Here is a 26,123-nt window from a genome sequence, read left to right as displayed (position 1 = left end):
TCCATTTTATATGATCACTGAATTTTAGAATTACAAGGGGACCAAGAAGCCATCTATTCTTATCATTCTTCCAACGCAAACATGCGTTTTATGACATCAGAGATAGCCGGCCATAGGTTTCCCATTGGTTGTCTCGACAGGGCAGTAACATCTCCACATCTTCAAATAGGTACCATTCAATCTTACTGAAAAAATAAATCTAGTGCTAAAAACTAGGAATACAGGAAAATTAAGTAACTGAAGATATGTTCTTGTTGCTTGAATTAGTTTCCTGTTGCTGGGCAACACAACCTTGTGATATATTCTAACATTTCTAACATAACTTTTGCTCTGTAACAAAAGTAATAAACCCAAGTCCAAAAAATACAGCTTCACACGACTAGCAAAAACCAAAATATAGAGACCCCAGCCCCAAAAAAGAGACTTACAGAGTTTTTAAAAGCATGTTTATGTGACTGCACATAAATGTTTGTGTAAAAAGGGCATTATGACAGTTGATACCACAAAGATTACAGTAAGAAAAAGCACTTTATGACAATATTTCACAAATTCACAAGGATCACTTTAATATACAAAGCAACTGCTACCATTCTGAACACAAAGCAGCTAATATGTACATAGTGTTAATAAAATGCATTATAACTCAGTACATTTTTTTTTCTCTTTACACGATAAAGCACAAAAAGATTTAGGTAAAAAATTAAAACAGGGATGTCTCTAGAATGTAGGGAATTTTATTAGAAATGTATTTCCCTCACTATAGTTACTTATTTAGTATTCAACTCCAATAGCAACATCAGAGTTAAAAATCAATACCCTGTTTTGTGCTGATAGTTTGGGGGGGGAGGTATCCTTTACCCCAATCCTCAAGGAAAACCCAAAACCAACCAACCCCCTGGCCCAAAACCAAAAAAAAAAAAAAAAAAAAACCAAAAAAAAAAAAAACAAAAAAACAACGAAAACCAAAACCCCCAAAACCCTAACACCTTTCTCTAGAAACTTCCCTGATTATTTTGCTTCTAGTTTCAAGTGATACAGCTAGGTTAGAAATAATTCCTTTTTTGGGTGGGGATGACAACTGATATGTGGCAAATCAGTTGGGGACGACTTTACATGGAAAACTGTGAGCTAGCACTCTGCCACCCTAATCTATATTCACAGAAAAATGTTGACAGATCATTTCCCACTTGTAATATAAATAATTTTATTACATACACAAATTGGAGTGGCACCTGGATAAAAATACAATGTCTACAAAGCATATACCAATTTTAAAAACATAAGAAAATAAAACCTCCCAAATACAATGATAGATCATTTCACTTGGCCACCTAACATAAGATCATTACCTGCAGGGATTTTCTTCCTCCCCTACCAATTTTTAAACTATCTCAGATTTACTCTCACATCTCTGAGATGCTCCTCAAACACAAGCTTGGAAATGCTATACTTCTGTAGGCAAGTATTAAATAATGCCTGTATGAAGTAGGTAAAATCTGAATTTCCTACTGTTTAACTCATTCACAGACATTTCCTGAAGATTGTTCATTTTCCTTTGACTTGCTGGTGAGAATAATTCAAAATGTATCATGTTTTGCCCAGCTAGGACCTGTATGCACAGTACCAGAATGCAGACAGGTCAATATTTTCTCTCTGTGCTAAACAACTCAGCCTGTTCATTATATCAACTTGCTTCACAGGCTTTGTTCTATTTTTTTTTCTATTTTTATTTTTTTAAAAAATAAATTTCAAGCTAAAACACCTGAAATATAATCCCTCCATTCAAATGTTATCTGGTCCCTCTTAGTTTGTTTGCCCCCTGAGGACACATACAAAGGCTTAAGCTACATTCACTAATCAGTAAGAACTTATCATAAGCAAATGAGACAGATGGAACTTCAGCACCCTGTTTGATTATTTGAAATTCTTCCATACTGACTCAGCTTCATGATATGTTCCACCCCTCCTGGGATTAGTGCCTCTCTCAGCCATTGATTCTAGAACGTCAAGGAAACCAGTTCCTAGTACATAGAATGACTGTGCAGTCAACTTAAAAAAAGTCAACATATCAACATTAAAAGGATTCAAGATGTATGTTAGCCATTCAACAAAAAGTTCTAGTTGTGCTTTGTACAACTGAGCGAACAAATCTGTCCCACAATTCTTTACCTACAGGCTTACTAATAAATAAACACACCTCACTTTCCCCCTCATCTGAAATTTAGGCAGCATTCCTTTGATGTTAACAAAGCCAATTTTAAAGTGAAAAAAATTTAATCAAATGATTACATATGTTCTCCATGATGATAATAATTGTCTTGGAAAATCTTTTACTCTTCTGGACAAATTCATGGATATCTTGGGATCCTCTAGTATTAATAGCATTAATGTTGGGGTGAGGACAAAGTCTCATTTAAAATTTGGAAATAAATACTTATTCACTTGAGTTGCTTTCCCATCTATCTTTATCCATGATGAAAAAGAGTAAGATAGGATTTGAACCCATCTTTAATTGGGCTAGTCAAATCTAATTTCCTGATTTTTTTTTTTTTTTTTTTGGCAGCTATTTATAAGGCTAGCCTTTAGGTGTTAAAATATTTTAATCAGTGAAAAGTTTCCATTAAAAAGCCACATGATTTGAACAGAGGAGAAAGACAGAAAAAAATCAGCTGACAATTAATTGATGAGGGAATTTCTCAAGTTTGCTAATACCCAAACTGGGTCATTTTTAAAAGTGCAAGTTACACCCAAACATTTACAAAGAACATAATGTAAATATAATCCAAATAAATACATACCTTTTGCATTAAGTCAATGGGAAACAATATACCAACAGTTTTCAGGATTACAAAGGCCACAAATAAAGCCTCTTGAAAAAACTGAAAAGGTGTGTAACAATTATCTCTAAAAACCACTTTAATTCAAAATCTTAACTTTAAGATATTAGCCTTATTTAATCCTGCAAAATGAAACAGACTTTTGATCTTCAAAATAAAGAGACCGATTTGTGCTAATAGCTGACTGTAGTTGATCACAGAATTAAAAGCATATTAAAAATGAAAAACTTGTTTCTTCCTAATAAGCCTTTGTATGATTCCACACGTCACCCCAATGGTCAAAATGATACTAGGGATTAGGCCTGAGAGACAGAGATAAACTTCAGCCAGATGACTCCTGATTGGACAGCCTGCCTGATTGGTATTGTGCTTTCAGATACTAGCACTGCTGATGACTTACCATCAAAACATTTTCTGACAAAAATCCCTGCTCAAATGAAAACACCAAAATTTTGCCCCCAGGATGATTTTTGAAAAATCAGTGGAAGCTTTCAGAAACTATCTTCAAAATGTTCTTTCCATTGTTATAGCTGCCAGAGACAAAGCATAGAAACCAAATACTTTTGAAGCGGGGGGTGTTCAAGTGACTAGTAACATATTTAAATATCAAGCCAAAGAAAACAATAAAAAAAAAAATTCTTGGAAGAAAATTAGGACACAAATCAATCATGAGTGCTGGAGTAATGCTGTCCAAGAAACTACCAAAAGGGATGCAATAGAACACGTAAAAATGTAAAATTTCATCTGACCTCAATATACTATAATACTCAGCATTCCTGACTTAAGAGCTCTCAGAGCTTCAGATTATATACTGTATGTATATATATATGTACACTTATATTATACAAATGCCATTTCCCCCCCACCAAGAATATCTAAATGAACAGAGCACCTATGACAATATTATGGTTGCCAATATGGTACTTGAGTTTGAAAAAGAACAAACTTATGAATTACATGTTATCGGTTTTTTTTAATAATGTGAACACAATGGATCTAGCCCTTTCTAAACCACTTTTCAGTTAAACACTATCAAAGCTTGAAAACTCATAAGAGCAATATATCAAAAATAAACCCCTCCCACTTCATTTTTATTAGAGTTAATCTGTCCTATAGATAAAAGTGCCACATGGCCCTATATTGCAAAGTGAGCAATACCAAACTTGCTATTTTCTAGGCAAATCAGTAGCATATGTACAGATTCCTATGATGGTGTTTTTATTCCCTTTTGGCCAATATGAAGAGAAAAAAACATTTATAATGTGGCCGCATATGTTCTTGGCTATAAGATTTTTTAAAATTATGCTATTTTCTTCATAAAGATTCTCAAAGTTGCATGCTTAAAAACAAATACTTTTCTCCCCCAATTCTCTTAAAAAAAAAAAGTCTGCACAAAAGAGGCTTAATTTCTATTTGTATAAACTGAAATCTTCAAGTCTCTCCAAGGGTCTAAACAGATTTAGCAACAGAATATATTTCTTACCTCACCATTAAGTTAATGACTTCAAACCAGTGCAGTCACCCCCAAGGTACAAAGGACCCAGTCTATAACTTATAAATCCAACCAGCTAGTATGGATGTGACTGCCTTGATTTATCAGGGACTAAGAGAGCTACCAACTTTCTAATTAAATAGAAAGGCCTAACTTTTGAAAAACATTTCATTTGCTAAATACTAGGCAATTTTCACTTATAAAGATTATGACTTTCAAAATATTCAGTTTTGATTCATTAAGAAAGAATTCTAGTTTGTGAACAGATTTGTAATTTTGCTTGGTTTCTATTAAACAAGTTTTGGAAAACGATATATCTATGCTGGTATACAAATAACTTTTATACTATAACTTTCCCCATTAGCTCAGCAGGATAAACAACAAAATTTACAGTCGTTTGAAAGCCTTCTTGAGAATCTGGTGAATTGTCCAAATATAAGACTACATCACTCAATTCTTAGAATGATGCTCCTTCACAAACTGTTCATCCTTGAAAAAAGATAACAGTTTGTTACAAACAAAAATATACCATTTACAGATATTAAAAATCTTACTTTTCAAAATGGACCAATAATTAACACCCATATCTGCATATTTTAACACATTAATAAACTTAACAAATAACCCATGACTAAACATAAAACATTAAATTCTATAGTCTATTTTAAAAAAGGAATAACCTTCTCAAATGAGAAACTATAATCTGACATTGTCAATCTCCAATTTTTCAAAGCCATCTCAGTGTTATTATTTTTTCAAATGGTAACTCTTAAATTTATCAGGCTTAGTGAGTAGAATGAATAATAATAATTAAAAGTAGTATTGGAAACAATGCATGATACATACAAATACAGACTTTTCTAGTTAGGAGTTAAAACAGGTAGCTCCTTCACAGAATGACAAAAGTTATATAGCATTTTGGAAAGCTAATGTGTAACTATTCTTTTGAGAAGAAAACAACAACAAAAAAAGTTTTTCAAGAATGACAATCCAAATATTGTAGTACAGCAGTCATTCAAACATGTCTGAAGAAAATTATTTCCCTTGTGCATATCTAATACTGTACTTTTAAAGAACTATACCTTATAACTTTTTTCATTTAAAAGATTCACTAGATACTCTGTTAAAGTATGTTAATATGGAAAAGACTTAAAATCAGTATTTTTCTACAACACACAATATTTTACAAACAAATACATCACTTTGCTTTAACATTTTGAAGGCTTTCCTGTTGGTGGTATAAGTGCAAAGGGGAACAGTTAGAAAAATCTTTTAAAGTAAATGAGTGACAATATAAATATTTTTGAAGGCGATGACAAAAACATTTATTTAAAAACCTTGTTATATAACTCAAGGGACTGTACTAATGAGCATCTTTCTGCTAGAATTTAGTACTAAACTAAAACAGGCTTTGTATTTTTACTTTGATTTAAAGTTCAAATACCATGCTTTTTCATTCAGTTGGTTACTTCTTTAATGTATTCAAAAATGTTGAACACATACAGAACTGAATTAAGAAGCAACAACTGCCCTATGGAAGAGCTGCAGTGAATACAGAATGTTTTTAAGAACCAAGAACAAGTTTTCAGTATTGAAGAGAATGTACACAGAAAGCACTCTGAATTCATTAATTTCTTCAACACCATTCTAAAATTCTTTTTTTAGAGGGTATATCTCTTAACAATTTTACATAATTCACAATGAAAATGTGAAAACGTCAATTTGGCAATCAACACTTCTTCATTGCACCTTACTTACTTTATGCATGCGGCCCACACATTACTTCAGCTCAAGAGGCTGGGGTAATTCTGTCCCTAAGGCAATCAAGGAGCTCAGCACAAACCTTGAAATCATTAAAAAAAAAAAAAATTTTCTTTTCCTCATTTCCCCCATCAATTTACAAGTAAACAAATGATTACTTCTTGAAGGGGGTGGGGGATAAAAAGCAGAAGTCTCTTCATGATTCCTGGTGCTGAAAATTTCTTGAGGGGAGAAGTGGAGGCAGGTGTTGGAGCATTCACAGTTTAATGCAAAAGCACAAATGAATGAAATTCTGTAGTTGCTTTCAGGCAGTTTTGCGCATAGAAAAAAAGAAATGTTTAGAAAATAAAATGTTTATTTCGTCTTTCTGGTTGTGGCCAGGCCAGTCCTTTTTCCACCATAATAGGTGAAAATGTAAATCCCAAATTAATCTGATTTGTGGCAGTAAAGGTCCTTAAGTGCTTTGAGCTCCTCAATCAGTGTCTTGTTTTGGTTTTCAAGCACTGCCACTCTGTTTTCTAAACATTTCACATATTCTTTCTTCTTTCTACGACATTCTCGTGCTGCTTCCCTACAAGTAAAAAAGGACAGAAAAATTATGCAACATTTCTATATCATCTATTTTGAGTAGAAAGAATACTCAGTTGATTAAAAAAAATTTTAAAGCACCAATCTTAAATCGATGGGACAGAGGCATTGCAAGCATTTTCATATTAAATACTATTATATCTTGTAGTAGAATAAAAAACTGAAATGAACTTTAAAATAAAACTTTTTAAGAAATCTTTAGCTTGGAGATAGCCTCAAATCTTTGCAAAAATTTCTATGTAGAATTTTTTTTTTTTTTTTGCTTTTTAGGGCCACACATGTGGCATATGGAAGTTCCCAGGTTGAACTGTAGCTACAGCTGCCGGCCTACGTCATAGCCATAGTAACTCAGGATCCAAGCCTCGTCTGAGGCCTACACCACAGCTCACAGTGATGCTGGATCCTTAACCCAATGAGCGAGGAGGCCAGGGATCGCACCTGGGTTCTTGGTTACCAGTCAGATTTGTTTCCGCTGTGCCGTAACAGCAACTCCTTAATATTTTTAAGAATAGAAGAGAATGAAAAGACTCTCCCAGTGGATTGTATGGGTGAAAGAACAGATATTCAAAACACTGAAGCCAGCTAGATAGCCCAGAAATAGACTGATAAAAATACAGTCAATTAAATTTCGACAAAAGTACAAGGGGTAGCATAGAGAAAGGATAGTCTTTTATTAAACAAATAGTTCAGGAACAAACAGGTGGCCATATGGAAAAATGAACCTTGAAACTCTTCACACCTTATAAAAAAGTTAACTCAAAACGGATCACAGACCTAAATGTAAAACATAAAATTATAACACCTGACGGAGAGCAGTTGGAATGTTCATCCATTGTTGGTGGAAAGGCAAAATGGTACAGCCACTCTAAGAAACAGTTTGGCAGTTTCTTACAAAGTTAAATATACACTTACCATTCTATCCACTCAGGCCACTCCTAGATATTTACTCAAGTGTATTGAAAGTTCATACAAAAACCTATATGTAAGTAAGCATTTCTACTAACTTTATTCATAATCCTCCCAAACTGGAAACAACTAATGAACTTCAAGGTAAATGAATAAGCCATATCTATACAATAGAATACCAGGTATAAAACCAACTACTGATCCGTGCAACACTATCAATGAATCTTAAATGCATTCTGCTAAATAAAAGAAGCCAGATCCAAATGGTTACATACTGTATTTACATGAGATTCTGGAATAGATAAAAAAAAAAAAAAAAAAAAAAAAAAAAGATGCAAACAGTTCAGTGGCTTCCAGGGGCAATAAGGTATCCTAAGAGATTCTTTTTATCTAAGGTCTTTTTTTTTTTTTTTTGGCTTTCTGTCTTTTCAGGGCCTCACCCTAGGCATATGGAGGTTCCCAGGCTAGGGGTCTAATTGGAGCTGTTGCTGCCAGCCTACACCACATTCACAGCAACAGGGGATCCAAGCCACGTCTGCAACCTACACCACAGCTCACGGCAATGCCGGATCCTTAACCCACTGAGCGAGGCCAGGGATCAAACCCGCAACCTCATGGTTCCTAGTCGGATTTGTTTCCACTGTGCCACGATGGGAATGCCTTTTTTTTTTTAAATAGCTGCACCAGTGGCATATGCAAGTTCCCAGGCCAGAGAATGAATCTGAGCCACAGCTGCAGAAAGGTCAGATTATTTAACCCACTGTGCTGGCCCGGGATAGAACCTGCACCCCCAGAGACCTGACTGGCTATAGTTAGGTTCTTAACCCAGTGTGCCACAAGTAGGAACTCCACAAGAGATTTTTTTTTAGAGTAGTATAAATGTTTTGCATGGCACTGTGATGGCAGATATATAACACTATACGTCTGTCAATCCCATAGGTAGAACTATACAGCACAAAGTAATGGAAATTTATTTTAGTTTTTTCTTTTTCCTTTTTAGGGCCGCACCAGTGGCACATGAAGTTTCTGAGCTAGGGGCGAATCAGAGCTGCAGCTGAGGCCTAAACCACAGCAAGCTGGATCTGAGCTCCATCTACAACCTATAACACGGGTTGTGGCAATGCTGGATTCTCAATCCACTAAACAAGGCCAGGCACTGAATCCACATTCTCATGGACACTATGTTGGGTTCTTAACCTGCTGAGCCACAAGAGGAATTCCAAAGTAATGAAAATTTAAAAATAAAAGCTAGGATTATCGGGGAATCCCAGAACTGAATGAAGACATTGAAAAATCTAACTGTACTGTAAATGTATGACATTACCTCACTGAAGAGGGTGGAGAAAAAAGCAGCAGACTTAAGGAACTCTGAAAACAATGCTTTGCCTAGTTCTTTAGGGCTAAACACAGAAAGAATTATACATAAATACTATATTGTAAATTTGTTTCTCAAAGGAGTACAAGTTAGCAATTATGAAACTATTTTATATAATACTAGAGTTTACAAATATATAAATAAACTGTCCTTAATGGGAAGCCAGGTTTCTGTCAGAGAACCAAGTCACAAATAAGCAAAGGGAGGGAGGGTTAAAATGAACCCTGTAGTTACAGATTACAGAATCAGAGGGATCAGTACAAATATACTTAAACACACACATACATACACACTTGCTAGCTTTGTCTTGGGAGAGGGCCTGTGAAATTGTAACAGCAAAGAGCACATCTAATGCCCAGCTGATTTCTATATACCATTTTTCAATGAAAGAAACCAGAGGTTGGGAGTTCCCGTCGTGGCGCAGTGGTTAACGAATCCAACTCTAGGAACCATGAGGTTGCAGGTTCGATCCCTGGCCTTGCTCAGTGGGTTAAGGATCCGGCGTTGCCGTGAGCTGTGGTGTATGCTGCAGATGCGGCTCGGATCCGGCGTTGCTATGGCTCTGGCGTAGGCCAGCGGCTATGGCTCCAATTCGACCCCTAGCCTGGGAACCTCCATATGCTGTGGGAGCGGCCCAAGAAATGGCAAAAAAAACCAAAAACAAACAAATAAAAAGAAACCAGAGGTTATATAAGAAATGGCAGATTTCAAGGCTAAAACAGGGAAAACACAAGATGAGATGTTGAGCTTGAATGATCCCGTAGTAGTGCCAGAAAGTAAAGACGTGCTTAAAGAAAAATAAGACGTCATCCAAAGGACACAGAAATCAACTTGGAGGAGCTCCCAATGGCCAAAGCTGGAATAATCTTAACAATAACATAAATAATACTGAATTACAGCCCCAAGAATAAAGCAAAAATCCATAAGCCCATACTGATATAAATAAGTACACAGGGAAGGGACAAACTTCCCTTATAGAAGAATTCCAGTTAATAGTGGGGAAATAGAAAATCCTCATTAGAATATCACAGAAATAACTACTGCAGGAAAAATTCACCTGTGACTACTAAAATTAATGGGGAAAACTTTAAAGAGAAATATCTCCTTTCTAGGAGGTAGAGTTTAATTCTGCTCCCTTTGAATGTGGGTTAGACTTAGTGACTTGTTTCTAAGGAACAGAATATATAAAGAAAGATATAACTCTGCAGTGGGGACACCTGGATGGCACTTTAACCAAATACTCAAGAGCTACTGATGCCAATAATAAGTTATGTTAGCATACACTCCCTGATATGATGTGACAAGGAAGGCACACCACACCTCAGTTGTATTCTTCCCCCAAATCCATTATCTCCATTACAAAGGTAATCACACAAGCTCAAACTGAGGGATATTCTGAAAGAAACTTGACTACTATTCAAAATGACAAGGCCATGAAAGACAAGGAAAAAACTGCTACAGAGATGGAGGAGGTGAGGAACTGTGATGACTAAATGTAATGTTGGATCCTAGATTGCACTCTGGAAGGGAAAGGAATAGAAAGGAATAACTGAGGAAATTCTAATAAAATGGAGAGTTAAGAGTATTATACCACAATAAATACTATGTTAATTAGCATTCACTATATATGACAGAATGTTAAGTTTTGATAAACACAGCCTGATTAATATGCTAAAATTAAAGGCAACTGGATAAAGAGTATCTGGAACTCTACATTCTTCTTACAACTGTTCTTGTAAGCTAAAATTATTTCAAAGTTAAAAATCAAAAACTGCATGCTAAAAATACGTTATTTTCACGTACATATATATACATATTAAGGGAAAAAGTTATACTCCAGGATGTTAATATTTTTAGTGACACAATTAGTGGTAATTAAATATCCCCCCCCCTTTTTTGGTTCAACTGCAAATATATTTCTGGTAGCCTTTAGCTGGGGCATGTTAATACAGTGCATACAACACCTGTGGTTTCCCAAAAGTGATGATTAAATATCTTTTTTTTCCTGCTTTTTTAGGGCCGCAGCCACAGCATATGGAGGTTCCCAGGCTAGGCGGCAAATCAAAGCTACAGCTGCCAGTCTACACCACAGCCACAGCAATGCAGGATCTGAGCCGTGTCTGCAACCTACACCACAACTCACAGCAATGCCGGATCCTCAACCCCCTAAGTGAGGCCAGGGATCAAACCCCAACCTCATGGTTACTAATCAGATTCATTTCCACTACGCCACAACAGGAGCTTCAAGTTATGTTTTCTAATGTGCTTATAATGTGTGTTTTACTTCTGTAATAAACACAAATAAAAATGGGATAATATATATTCTTTGGTAAGGTTACTGCTCTTTTCCACTATGAACATTCTCCTATCTCAATCTTTTTTTTTTTTTTTTTTTTTTGAATTTTGTCTTTTTAGGGCCGCATTCGTGGCATATGGAGGTTTCCAGGCTAGAGGTCCAATTGGAGCTGTAGCTGCCAGCCTACACCACAGCCACAGCAACGCCAGATCCGAGCTGTGCCTGCAACCTACACCACAGCTCACGGCAACTCTGGATCCTTAACCCACTGAGCTGAGCAAGGCCAGGGATCAAACCCGCAACCTCATGGTTCCTAGTCAGGTTCGTTAACCACTGTGCCACTATGGGAACTCCATATCTTCATTTTTAATGGTTGATTTCTTACAGCTGAATGGATGTGCCTTAAATTACACAGCATACACTGTTTTGAATTTTCAAATTTTTGAACCCCATTTCTAATCCATTCTCTTTGAATTTGCCTATCCATATCCTTAATCATCAGTCTACTGACTTTGTTAAAATGTTTCTAGTTTGGTGTTTGCTTTGTTACTTTATCTTTTCCTCAGCTAATCAAAGGTTTTATATTTTTAGACTCAAACCTATTAACCATTTCCTTTATTATTTCTGCTTTTAGGAAACCTATTAAATTCTTCCTAAAATCTAAAATTGTAAGACAGGAGTGGTGGGTTGTATTGCTTCCAAAATTTTGTACTTCTCCTCCACCCTGTGGGAAGAGCACACACCCCTGTTTCAGTGACATTTGGCTTGTCCTTGTCTGTGCTTCGGCCAGTGGTACTCCCAGTGGACGTGTTCACCAGAATCAAAGAGATACTTTAAAAAGCAGTGCCCCTTTCCCTTATGCTACAAGAATGACAGGTCTCAAAAGAGATACTTCTCCTTGGGCTGGCAGCATGTGGAGATGAACCACAGCAGCTGACTTGCAGTTGCCAAAATAACGCAAGTGAGGAAGAAATCTTTGTGGTTCTGTAAGACACTGAGATTTTATTTTTCTGTTACCACAGCAACACAATTTAACTATCCATACCTTCTTACCACTTCATTTTTGAGTAAATGGCAATTTTTAGATTACAGGCTTTGAGGATCAATTTTTTTGTTTTCTTTTGCAGCCGCCCCTGCAGCACTGAAGTTCCCGGGCTAGGGATCAAATCTAAGCCAGAGCTGTGACCTACGCCACAGCTGCAGCCAACGCCAGATCTTTAACCCACTGTGCCAGGGTGGGGATTGAACTGGTACCTCCACAGAGACAAGCCGGATTATCAACCCACTGTGCCATTACGTGAACTCCTACAACTTTTCCTTACCAAAGTTTAGTTTAAGAGGATAAGCTGTGTTTGAGGTGCATAAGGGATGTTCATCATGGTGAACATGTCCAGGAGGAGAGTGCTTCTCTAACTTTTCCACTTAAGTATCCACAGTGGCAGAGGAAATGAAACGTGGGGCACGGTCCAAAGCAGCTGTTACTAATGCGAGTTTAAATCTTTAATTTTATGTTTATTTGAGCAAAATAAAAATTCAAGGAATGCACACCATGTCTTGCCTCTTGGGACTACATTCTTCCAGCACACTGCCATGTGTTTCCAGCTTGAGTGGCAGAGCGGATGACTGCTGCATACCGGAATCTGGGAGGCAGAATGTGCACAGGCTTTGGTGCCAGACCCAGCCTCATCTTTTAGTTCAACCTATTTCTTAAAAGGTGCGACCTTTGGCAAGATATTTAACTTTTTTAGAACCATATGTCCTCTGTAAAGTGGAGATGAGTTTCTCTCTCATTGTAGGCAAAATTAATAAAATACGTAAAGAAATGAAGTATAGTGTCCAGCACACACTGGGCTCTAAATAAATAATACCTCAAGGGAGAAAGGTCAAAGACAGAATATATACAACTAGGAAGTATCGGCAGACAGCTGATGATATATGGGTATGGATGCAAGTTTCAAGGAAAACCTGAAAGGCAGTCAGAAAGCCAGGTGAGTAAGCCTAGAGTTGAGGGAAAGAAGCAGTCAGAAAGCCAGGTGAGTAAGCCTAGAGTTGAAGGAAAGAAGCAGTCAGAAGTGTCAAATACTCCCAGAAAAATAAAATGAAATGAGAAGAATACATATAGGAGTGAGGTAGGCATGTAAGCCAGATTCTAATGAATGGAGGTTGGAAAAGTAGAAGCAGCAGTAATCTGAGAATAAAGGGAAAAGGGGGCTATAACAGAGACAATAGGAAGTTTCCTTACAGTGAAATTAAAGCCAAGCCAAAGTATTTTATTAAAGCATCCACATAAGCCAAGTAGCTTCTCTGAAGATCTCAGGCAAGGAAAGGTTGTTAGCAACTGTAGCTATGAATGTATGCCCTGTCCCCAACATGGTGTGGGGGTGGGAATCATAAAGAGAGAAAAAGGAAAATTTGGCACACCAGTCAAATTAATGAGTTTTCATAAATGTGCAGCTTTCTGCATAACAGAGCAGACGAGAAGCTACACAGTGCTGCTGCCTCAACCAATATGATTACGCTGCTTAAAGTCTTTTCTATGTAAGAGGAAATGTTTCTGTTACACAGAGCCAAACTATACAGACGTAATCTGAAGTCCTTCTGTTGTTTTCATAATCAGGAGATTTATTTTCTACCTGATTGTCTGCTGAGAACTGGTTTCTTTAGTAAATACTGTTATCTTAAATTTTATAATCTAGTCTTGTTTTTTAATCAGACATGGTTTTAAATTTTAAAGTGTTAAAAAAATAAAAAGTGTTAAACATTTCCTTACATTTTAAAGCTTAGAGTTTAAATGCATAGTTTAATTCATATTTTCAAATACATTTAAACATGAATATGCCTTTTATGCTTCTGTTTATTATTGTAACGTAAATAAAGAAAATCACAGACGGTGCAGCACAAATAAAATAAGTTAGCTTGTTTCCAACTCTTTTCCTAATATCCGAGAAAAAACTGCCATTTCTCATAGCTTAGATGTAATTCTGTAACAGGAATATTTTAGAAATGAAAGGCTGATCTGAGTTGAAACATGAAATTCCATAAAAACAGACATTTCAACAGAGCACTGCAGTTACAAAGGACTTTCAAGAGTTCCTGTTGTGGCTCAGTGGTAACAAATCCGACTAGCAATGATAAGGATGTGGGTTCAATACCTGGCCTTGCTCAGTGGGTTAAGAATCCGGCATTGCCTAGCTGTAGTGTAGGTCGCAGCTGTAGGCTTGGATCCCAGGTTGCGGTGGCTGTGGTGTAGGCAGGCAGCTGCAGCTCTGATTTGACCCTCAGCCTGAGAATTTCCATATGCTGCAGGTGTGGCCCTAAAAAGCAAAACAAACAAACAAAATCAAAGTACTTTCAAAGGAATTATCTTATTTGATCCCTAAAGCAACCCCCTGGGTGGGTAGTGAGATTGTGTTTTAGAAAGGAGAGAACTGAGGTTAGGAAGGTTATGTCCTTCCAAAGTCATGGTGAAAAGGGTAGATCTAGGACCTGAATCCAGATCCTCTCTAAATTCAATCTCTAGGTTTCTTTCGCTTTATTATAACATTTGAAGAATCTTCGGATGAATAGCAGAGGGGTATTTTCATAGTTTCAAACTTTCAATATCTTTATTTTCATTTTCCTTGGTTTGTCTTCGGTTATTTATGTATCTTAAGCTAACTAAGTATTTAAAACCGAAGCTAAAAGGAGTTCCCGTGATGGCGCAGTGGTTAACGAATCCGACTAGGAACCATGAGGTTGTGGGTTTGATCCCTGCCCTTGCTCAGTGGGTTAAAGGATCCAGCATTGCCATGGCTCTGGCGTAGGCTGGTGGCTATAGCTCCGATTTGACCCCTAGCCTGGGAACCTCCATATGCCACGGGATCGGCTCAAGAAAAACACAAAAAGACAAAAAAAAAAAAAAAAAAAAAAACTAAGCTAAAAAAAAAAAAATACTAAGATAAATATAAATAAATAAAAGAATTTTTTATTGTTTTTGATGATAAAACCATTTAAAGTTATGAAGTTACTTTAAGGAGTAGCTTTGCCCATATTTAATAAATTTTTGATATGTAGCATTTTCATTTTTGAAGACTAACTCTTAAGATTTTTGTGTTAAACTGTTATTTTGAGTAAAGATAATAAGCATTAAAACTTGGACCGGCCATTATGCATTTACCTTATTACAAATATATTTAACATAAATAAAGCCTAACATTTAATTTTAACATATACACATAATACTCTTGATCTTCTTAAATATTACTCATGATAGGAAACAATTTTTAAATAACCTAGCTAGAGCAATAGTGAAAATACAGCAAAATTGTGCATTAAATCTCCCATGGGGAGACCGCATGAAAAACAACTACTCTATCATCAGAGATTGACCCACAATCCCATTAGCCATCTCATAAGTGCAGCTTATGAAAGAAAGAAGTTTCAACAAGGTCCATCAATTCTACCAGAAAAAAAACAAAAAAAACAAAAAAAACATCTCAATGCAAAGATCCTATTGTTGGCAGATGTTAAAGACACATGTCTGGCAGAATCTGAAGGGTACCTGACTGACAACAATCTAAGTAAATGCAATATGCGTACCTGTTCTTCATTAGGCGGACCTCTCTCTTTCGCGCTGCTTCTTCAGCAGGCTGTGTGGGAAGTGCTGGAGAGGATGCCATAACAACTCCCGGGGCGATGGTGCTAGTGGGTGCTGTGCGAATTTGGTATGTCTGTACATCTCCAGAGGCAGCTGAAAAGAAAAATAGTGAGCATGGTGTAAGACACCAAAGCACTGTGACCTGGGAAAACTACATGTGCCAATCAATCTGAACATACATTTTGGATTAAAAGGAAAAAAAGGAACAGATGATTCTGACTAAAATGTTGAGAGAATCAGCACTCTTTGGGACATTACTGAGAAATAATTCCCAATTTAGTGTATTTATTAGTATAGTCATTTGGATGAAAGAGGTCTTAACCTGTGTCTGCTGGGTCTTACATTTCTCTCTCAACGGAATGTGATTCTGTTCTGTTGTAAACATGCTTACCAACCTTAAGTCTAAAAGGTAAGTAGGACTCAGCTTGAGTGATCTTCCTAGATATAGTCCTCAATGTCCTCCTTTGATATTGGTAAATTCATATTAAAAAATTTCAAGTAGACTCTTGCCACGACATAAAAACGACCATGATTTTTCATAAGATAGCAAAATGGAAGAGAAAATAAAGCATTATGGTCAACTATTATAAATTTCTAATTGTAACAAAAGTGAAAGTATGAAAAAGTGTACCATAACCATAATGCCAATTATGTTATCTGTAAGCAATGTTTTAATGTAAATTATAATGGCTAAATAAACTTTATTTTTCTAACGAAATGATACATCATTTGTGAAAAGAAATAAATCACTATTTGTCAAACCACTTTTAAAAACAGCTTAATATATGCCCTCCTAAGAATAAGAAACCTAACATTATTTGAGAGAATTTGAAGCTCTTTATGAAGTCATCCATTTGTATTAATATCAATTAAAACGTGGAGTTTGAGTGGAAAAGATTTATATACTAAACATGTTACCATCTTCAAACTGACGTTCAGAATTCAAATTCACTGACATCCTGCTTTACAATTTTTGAGTACCTGCATGTAAAGTGAAAAGGTGTTTTACTCCCATTAATAAGCAAAATATTATCTTCTTCAAATATTATTTGTTTAGTAACAGAATATATTCTGTAAAAACATTAGGGCCTTTTAAATAAATTATGACTCTCTAGTGGGTGTTTCAGGATTACTCAAAATTAATCCACAGTGAAGGGGCACACCTGTCATTACCTAACAGAGGTAAAACACTATTAATGAAAATATTTTTAGAAGCAGATTTATTATTCCAATAAAATTTTTAAAAAGACTATTCCCTAAATATGTAAATTTTAAATCTGGCATAAATCATATTTTAAAATATTCAAATGAACTCAAAGAAAGATGATTAACTCCTACTCATAAAGATTCCTGAAACAAAATATGAAGAAAATTTAAAAATTAAAAGTAAAGAGAAAAAAGCTATTTCTACAATTCATCAAGGATTTAATGATAACTTTTGCTTAGAGAGCAGCAGACTTGCATGCTGGTATAAGCTTTTTCAGAATATAATGCTTGTTTTCTTCCTTGGTTTTGGCCTCAGCTGTGACCTACGCCATAGCTGCAGCAATGCCCGATCCTTAACCCACTGCTCTGGGCTGGGGGATCAAACCTGTGCTGCCTCAGAGACAACTTTAATTCTTTCTTTTGAAATAAAAACTGATGATCTTAGAAATGAAGATATAAATTTCTTTTGACTACAAAGCATAAAAACAAAATTTTGAACTTCCAAGTTTCTCATCAGTGATTAAGTTCAACTTTTCATCTGACACATGAAAAAAGATAAGGCCCAGGGAGACTGGGTCTTATTCAAGGTCACAGAGCAAAGCTACATAGTTAGATTTACAATCTAGCTTTTCTAACTACTAAAATTTTATTGCCTTTGCCTCTAATTTACCCCATTTCTCCTATAACCAAAAAAAGTGCTATAATTTTAAAACTAAAAATAGTTGTTTTTATGCCATGACATTTTGGTCCAGTTGGAATAATGGAAGAAGAGCTCATGAAAAATATTATCTATAACAAAGAAAAATAAACTATACTTTAATGGTGCTTTGCAGTATCATACTTACTTTTTCTGAGTTTATAAAATTTTAACCTCTCAAAGAATTTACCACACCTGTGAATTTTGAATTCTCTTACCTTGAACAACAACTTGGTTGCTGGGCACCAAGATCTGCTGTCCATCAGTGGTCTGGGCATACTGTAGGATGGTAGTACCCGGCTGAGTGGCAGCTGCATTGGTCATGGTTAATGTCTGCAGGCCTTGTACCCCATCGGTACCATTGTTGGCCAGCTGAATTGCTCCTCCCTGGGTAATGGCAACTAAAACCCAATGGATTTTACTGTTACAAGTTTAATTAATACCATGTAAGACTTATACACACACTAAATTCAAAGCAGACATAATTTGTAAGACATAATCTAAAGCCCAGAATTAAACCCACGCACCTACAGCCAACTCATCTATGACAGAGGAGGCAAGAATACACACTGGAGAAAGGACAGCTTGTTCAAGAAGTGGTGCTGGGAAAACTGGACAGCCACATGGAAAAGAATGAAATTAGGACACTCTCTAACACCATACACAAAAATAAACTCCAAATGGATGAAACACCTAGATATAAGACCAGACACTATCAAACTCTTAGAGGAAAACAGAGGCCAAACACTCTCTGACATAAACAACAGCAACATCTTCTCAGATCCACCTCTTAGAGTATTGACAATAAAAACAAAAATAAACAAATGGGACCTAATCAAACTGAAAAGTTTCTCCACAGCAAAGGAAACCCTAAACAAAATGAAAAGACAACCCACAGAATGGGAGAAAATCTTTGCAAGTGAATCAACTGACAAGGGATTCACCTCCAAAATTTACAAACACCTTCTGCAGCTCCACACCAAAAAAACAAACCACCCCATCCAAAAATGGGCAGAAGATCTAAACAGACAGTTCTCCAAAGAAGACATACAGATGGCCGAGAAACACATGAAAAGATGTTCAACATCACTCATTATTAGGGAAATGCAAATCAAAACCACGCTGAGGGACCACCTTACACCAGCCAGAATGGCCATCATCCAAAAGTCTACAAACAAGAAGTGCTGGAGAGGGTGTGGAGAAAAAGGAACCCTAGTACACTGTTGGTGGGATTGTAAGTTGGTGCAACCATGGTGGAAAACAGTATGGAGATGCCTCAGAAAACTAAACATAGAACTACCATTTGATCCAGCAATCCCACTCCTGGGGATCTACCCAGAGAAAACCACGACTCGCAAAGACACATGTACTCCAATGTTCATTGCAGCACTATTTACAATAGCCAAAACATGGAAACAACCTCAGTGTCCATCGACAGAGGAGTGCATCAAGAAGATGTGGTACATATACACAATGGAATATTACTCAGCTATTAAAAAGAATGAAATATCTGCATTCTTAGCAACAGGGATGGACCTAGAAACTATCATGCTAAGTGAAGTCAGCCATACAATGAGACATGACATCAAATGCTTTCACTGACATGTGGAATCTGAAAAAAAGGACAGACTGAACTTTGCAGAATAGATGCTGACTCGCAGACCTTGAAAAACTTATGGTCTACGGAGGAGACAGTTTGGGGGGTGGGGGGATGTGCTTGGGTTATGGGATGGAAATCCTATGAAATTGGATTGTTATGATCATTATACAACTACGGATGTGATAAATTTATTTGAGTAATAAAAAAATTAGACATAATCTAAGAGAAATTAATACAGCAAATAACATTACTGGGACGGATTTTATTTTCTTTGGGCCCGCACCTGCAGCATATGGAGGTTCACCGGCTAGGGGTTGATTCGGAGGTAAGCCACCAGCCTACACCACAGGTACAGCAACACCAGATCTGAGCTGCGTCTGTGACCTACAACACAGCTCACGGCAACGCCGGGTCCGTAACCCACTGATAGAGGCCAGGGATCGAACCTGCATCCTCATGGATGCTAGCCAAGATGGATTTTATATACTCAAGTAATTTCTGCTCAGAAAACCTAATCCAATTTCTAGAACATCAATGTACTCTATGAATGACATTATAATTTATAATAAGGTCTTTTAATAATCTTACAAAAATACATAAATGAGAGAATATTAAATACTTTTTGAAGTTATTTGGTTCAAAGAAGGCACCATTCTGTGATCTATACTCCTTCATTCTGGCATTAACTACAAATATTTTTCTTTTTTATGTTCATGTACTTATTAGCACAGATATGGGCATGTAATAGACACCCAATAAATGACTGTTTAAGTGCATAATTAATAAAGCAGTTCAGTAATACATTCTGTTCTCTGACTCACTTAGCAATGCATAAACTATAACAAAAGTCCACTCAATGAAACAACTGAAATGAGCAATGGAATTTAATTATCACAGACCTCTCATGGAGTTTAAAATAAGAACCCAAGAATATCATTTAGATAAAAATAAGTTACATATTCAAGCATTCTCAGGTTAGATCCATTGATTATTCATGAATTAATCACACTTACTAAAAGGAATAAGTGTTACAATGGAATCAAATTTGGCTGATACTAGTATCACTTTATATAAAAAAACTGAATTAACTTTTTTTTTTTTTTTTGCTTATTAGGGCCACACCTGCAACATATGGAGGTTCCCAAGTTAGGGGTCAAATCGGAGCTATAGCTGCCAGCCTACACCATAGCCACAGCACTGCAGGATACGACCTACACCACAGCTCATGGCAACACCAGATCCTCAACCCCTGAGCGAGGCCAGGGATCAAACCCGAAACCTCATGGTTCCTAGTTAGATTCGTTTCCACTGCGCTACAACAGGAACTCCTGAATTAACCTTTATGCTATAATACATGGAGAAAACTAATAAGAAAATTTCCCTGTTAGACTTCAAGAATTCCAGAAAGAGAAGAACTAAGAATCACAATATTTAATATAAAATTGCATAATGGATTTTAAACTAAGTCAGAATGTCTGACTTGAATGTGTTATTTTTTTGTCTTTTGGGAGGGAATTAGTTTGGGATCAACTGTCAACCAGCTCTGGGTACCTAATATCCTGAGTCATTTATATATGGAAAATTGGGTTACTTATAATTCAATCAGGAAAAAATAAGTTATTTGCTATGATTTAGTTTAGTAAATAATGCCTGTGGAAATTAAGATACTGGGATATATAACCCATCCACTCTAACTAACTAATCCCATAAATTTTACTTATCTTAGACAAGGAAAAAAGGAGTATGTAAGACCTATTCTGAGATTAATACTGCAGGTTAACTTGAAAGAATCAGAAGGTTAACAGAATCAAACTACAATTTCTCATACAGAGTTAAATAAGTAAATTCCACTGTATTCAACATACAAAGCTTTCTTCTTGACTACATACCAATGTAGTCAAGGTGGGAGGAAAGAAGAAGGAAACTAGAAATCAGGAAATCTGGATTCTAATCCAAGTTCTATTACTAAACTATTATTTGAATCTGTAATCTCTTTTGTAAAAATAAAAACATCTGGTTCTAGTCACTAAGTACAATTGTTATAAAAAATCAAATGAGATCAGGTATATATGAAAGTACTCTGAAAACTGAAGTCTGATTCTACTATTGTTCTTCTCTTAATATTTATTTATACACTTGATTATTCCAAAAATACTTATGATAGCCTTCAATAAAACTAATTTCAGGGGAGGGATATAGATTGGGAGTTTGAAAACAGCAAATACAAACTATCATATATAGAATGGATAAACAACAAGGTCCTACTGTATAGCATAGGGAACTATATTAAATATCCTGCAATAAACCATAATGTAAAAGAATACGAAAAAGAATATACAGGCATAACAATTACTTTGTTATAAAGCAGAAACTAATGCAACACTGTAAATCAACTATACTTCAATAAAATAAAATTTTAAAAATCAATATAATGCTTTTACCATAATATGAAGAAAATGTAAAAGAAAACTTACATACAATAAAACACAGGTTAGGAGTTCCCGTTGTAGTGCAGCAGAAAGGAATCTGACTAGGAACCATGAGGCTGCAGGTTCAATCCCTGGCCTCACTCAGTGAGTTAAGGATCTGGCGTTGCCAGGATCTGTGGTGTAGGTCAAAGACGCGGCTGGGGTCTGGCACTGCTGTGGCTCTGGTGTAGGCCGGCAGTAACAGCTCCGATTAGACCCCTAGCCTGGGAACCTCCATATGCCACAGGTGTGGCCCTAAAAAGACAAAAGATAAACAAAAACAAAAAACATAGATTAAAAAAACCCCACTAAATTAGTTGAAACAAGAATAAAAAGACAGGGAGTTCCCATTGTGGCTCAGGGGTAAGGAACCCAACTAATATCTAAGAGGATGCAGGTTCAATCCCTGGCCCAGCTGGGAGGGTTAAGGATCTGGAGTTGCCATGAGTTTTGGTATAGGTTGCATATGCAGCTCAGATCTGGCATTGCTATGGCTGTGGCTGTGGTGGCCAGCAGCTGCAGCTCCAATTAGACCCTTAGCCTGGGAACGTTCATATGCTTCACCTGTGGCAAAAGAAAAAAGGAAGAAAAAGAAGTAACTGATGTGTCTCTAGGTATATATAATGGTTCTACCACAAAAATCTAGAGAAGGAAAGAATATAATTAAACAAACTTAGCTGCGATTTCGAGTAGCCAAAATGGCGAAGAAAACACAATGGGTTAGTTTTATTTAGTGAAACAAAAAATTGAAGTTCAAAATGACAGAAACAGGTGTTCCTATCTAAGAACAGAATGTCTCAAATAAGACTTTTTATCAAGGAACTATGAACCAAGTAAGGGATAAAACAAGTAAAAGTATTAATTAAAAAATATATATATTGGAGTTCCCGTCGTGGCTCAGTGGTTAACAAGTGTGTTCGATCCCTGGCCTTGCTCAGTGGGTTAAGGATCCAGCGTTGCGGTGAGCTGTGATGTAGGTTGCAGACATGGCTCAGATCCTGCGCTGCTGTGGCTCTGGCATAGGCTTGGCAGGTACAGCTCCAATTAGACCCCTAGCCTGGGAACCTCCATACACTGCAGGTGCAGTCCTAGAAAAGGCAAAAAGACAACAACAACAACAAAAAATTGAGGTAGTACAAACTAGTGCAGGCACCGGGAAGGGTCACTCGGCAGGATGGCTTGGACTCAACAATTCCACTTTTTGGGTGCTACCCCACTGGATACTACATATATTAGAATGTTCTTATAGCATTGTCTGAAACAGTAGCAATGTCCTAAATGTTCATTAGTGTGTGTGATTTTTGAAATAAATGTTATATTTATTAAGCAAAACACAATGCAGCTATTAAAGAAACCATACACATAACTAGATATGCGTACATTTGTCTATGGTATATAAATAATGTAGGTCTCACTTGTATAAAGATACACAACGTCTATGTATAAATAGAATGAAAAAGAATGGAAGGATAGGGAGTTCCTGTCGTGGTGCAGTAGTTAATGAATCCAACCAGGAACCATGAGGTTGCAGGTTCGGTCCCTGTCCTTGCTCAGCGGGTTAACGATCCGACGTTACCGTGAGCTGTGGTGTAGGTTGCAGACACGGCTCGGATCCCGTGTTGCTGTGGCTCTGGCGTAGGCCAGCGGCTACAGCTCCGATTGGACCCCTAGCCTGGGAAGCTCCATATGCCGCAGGAGCAGCCCAAAAAATAGGAAAAAAATAAAAAAAAAAAAGCTATATAAAAAAAAAAGAATGGAAGGATATGTAGTAAACTCTTGTTACTGGGGAAAGATGGAAAGGCTATTTTAATTAATATTATAAACTACCACTTGAATTTTTACAAGCATGTATTTGTTTTATAAGTTAAGGAATTGATATTGTTGTAAATATAAGTGGTCATTATTTTTATTGTTAATGACAACATACTGTTTAATCAGCACCATCAAGGCCGTGTGTGCATACGCAGAGAGAATAAGGGATAAAGATAACATATGAAGCTTTTAAAAACTCAAAAAAATAACTTTTAAAATTAATAACTGTCAGTTGCTAGAGGGGAGGAGAGTGCCAAACTAACTAAACATCTACTTTTCTCAGCTTTACTTCCCTCGACTTCATTTCCCTATTTGAGATTCTGATATGCCTCTTTCCTAAACAGCACATTTTCTAGTTTAAGTGAGACTCACTGCAATAAGTGAATCACTGCTATTAATCACAGGAGTATTCCGTATCCTTCAGGTTTCCTAACATTGGAGAAAAATAAAGTGCATGTACCAATGACTTAGAATGCATACCTTGAATAACTCAAACTATTTGTATATCAGGCCCAAAACCCACATACACACATATATAGATAGTACTTATTTCTGCCAACTAAGAACAAAGAACTTAAGAAAGAAAAAGATGACTGAATTTACAGAATGGATAAGAAGCTTAGTCAGAAATGCCTGACTTCTACTTATTATTAAATTTCAGCTTTGGTAGAGCTAAAAAATCTGCTACTTACTTTTAATGCAGTTGAAATGCAAATAGGTTATACAAACCAAGGCTGACCTTTAACTGGAAAACTGAACTTGGGAGTCAAACTTTTGTACATATTTCTGACATATTACCCCCAAGGCATTAGAAAATTCATTCAGCAAAAGACTTTCAATGTGTACATTTAATTTGTAATTAAGGAAGAGAAGGAGAAAAACTGTATGATGGCCAGCACTGGATTTAATGAACAAATCAAAATGAAGACATCAATGTGTGAGGCACTTTGGGAGGGGAAAAGACAGCGGAAAAGAGAAAAGGGTACCATTCACACAAATCACTTTGATCAAATAAAAGCAAACCTCAGAAGTACTTTCTAAAAGATTTAGGTAAAAGATAAGAAGAGACCTAAGTGTCAGAGACATCAGAGAAATACAAACTTTGACAATTCTGCAAAAGAAAGCTTTACTTTCTGTGGCACAAAAAGTATCCTCTTAATTTCATTAATCCTATGTTTACATTATAATTCATTACACTACCATTTATTTTAAAAGGAATAATAATGAATGTGCTGGTAAACTGTAACCAAGCCTATCGACCCCCACCTTGAAATAGTAATACAATTTTAAAACGCTACTTTTAGAAGGAAAGGTGAATTATTAAAATAGATGACTACGAGACCATTTTTGGCCTGAAATACAATTGAATGATTATCTGAAAAATTCATGTTTTCGATTAACATCATATACTACATAAGGACTAAAATACAGTTTGAAGTAGTGGTCTGAAAAACTTCTAAGACTCTCCATACATTTGCACAAAACAAGGGGGCATTTAAAGGTCTTACATACTTGAACAATCCTTACTAAAACCCTGAAGAAAATACTTTTGTTACAAAACTGCATATTCAACAGTAAAGGAAATGTAATAACGGCAATTGAGTTTGAGAAAAGAGCTGGTGCTTTATAAGATTACTTTAAGGAGAATGCGGCCATTAGTTTTTCATCTCATTTTCCAAAACAGAAATATCTATTACTCACTATACTGTCCACTGCTAGTTTGGTAAATCGGAGTTGGCACCGTTACAGTGGTGATGGCAGGTGCTGAAGTCTCCTCTTCAGACTTCTCCTCTTCAATCCTTGGCACTCCTGGTGCGTCAGAAGATAAATCATTCAAAATTTTCCTAGAAAAATAGAGAACTCTATCAATTAAAAGTAACATTTATAAGCTAAATACCAAGGAAGAGGAAACAATGAGAAAACTGGCAGAGCTGATAACACTTATGACGGATGTTGAAAATGTAAAAAACACCAATGTATTTATTTCTCTTTAAGATGAATATAAGGATTCGCTCCCGGGTTTCGGCACCAAAAAAAAAAAAAAAAAAAAAAGAATATAAAGAAAGACTGATTCAAAATCCAGGTGCAATTAAAGAAGAGATTAATAAAATTAACTACAGGAAATAAAATTCTTTTGCATGGCAAAGAACACCAAAAATAAAGTCAAAAGGTGATCAATAATACTAGGAAAAACATTTACATATATTACAGATAAAGGTCCAATATCCCTAACATACAAATAACGTAAAAATTAAGGGGAGGAGTTCATGTCATGGCACAGTGGAAACAATCCAACTAGGAACCACGAGGTTGTGCGTTCAATCCCGGACCTCGCTCAGGGGTTAAGGATCCAGCGTTGCCGTCAGCTGTGGTGTAGGTTGCAGACGTGGCTTGGTTCTGGAGTTGCTGTGGCTGTAGGATAGGCCAGTGGCTACAGCTCCAGTTCGAT

General features: G+C 36.3%; 1 protein-coding gene across 11 annotated transcripts in view; it reads right to left on the bottom strand.

Moving 5' to 3' along the window:
- The window catches only part of CREB1 (cAMP responsive element binding protein 1), a 67,490-nt gene continuing 41,796 nt past the window's right edge, over positions 430-26,123 (bottom strand). For 7 of the 11 annotated variants that reach the window (XM_021075307.1, XM_021075304.1, XM_021075306.1 and 4 more), the window contains 4 exons: positions 25,376-25,518; positions 18,013-18,195; positions 15,834-15,984; positions 430-6,661 (listed from right to left, as the gene is read on the bottom strand). In XM_021075307.1, the coding sequence (XP_020930966.1) occupies positions 6,517-6,661; positions 15,834-15,984; positions 18,013-18,195; positions 25,376-25,518 (622 nt within the window). In that variant the 3' untranslated portion in view covers positions 430-6,516. Of the gene's footprint in view, positions 6,662-15,833; positions 15,985-16,809; positions 16,873-18,012; positions 18,196-25,375; positions 25,519-26,123 lie in introns of all 11 variants that reach the window. The other 4 variants (XR_002339130.1, XR_002339129.1, XR_002339131.1 and 1 more) reach the window with 2 other exon arrangements.

This window comes from Sus scrofa, chromosome 15, assembly GCF_000003025.6.
Source record: "Sus scrofa isolate TJ Tabasco breed Duroc chromosome 15, Sscrofa11.1, whole genome shotgun sequence".
NCBI classification, from domain to species: domain Eukaryota; kingdom Metazoa; phylum Chordata; class Mammalia; order Artiodactyla; family Suidae; genus Sus; species Sus scrofa.
This window is presented reverse-complemented; position numbering and strand designations above follow the sequence as displayed.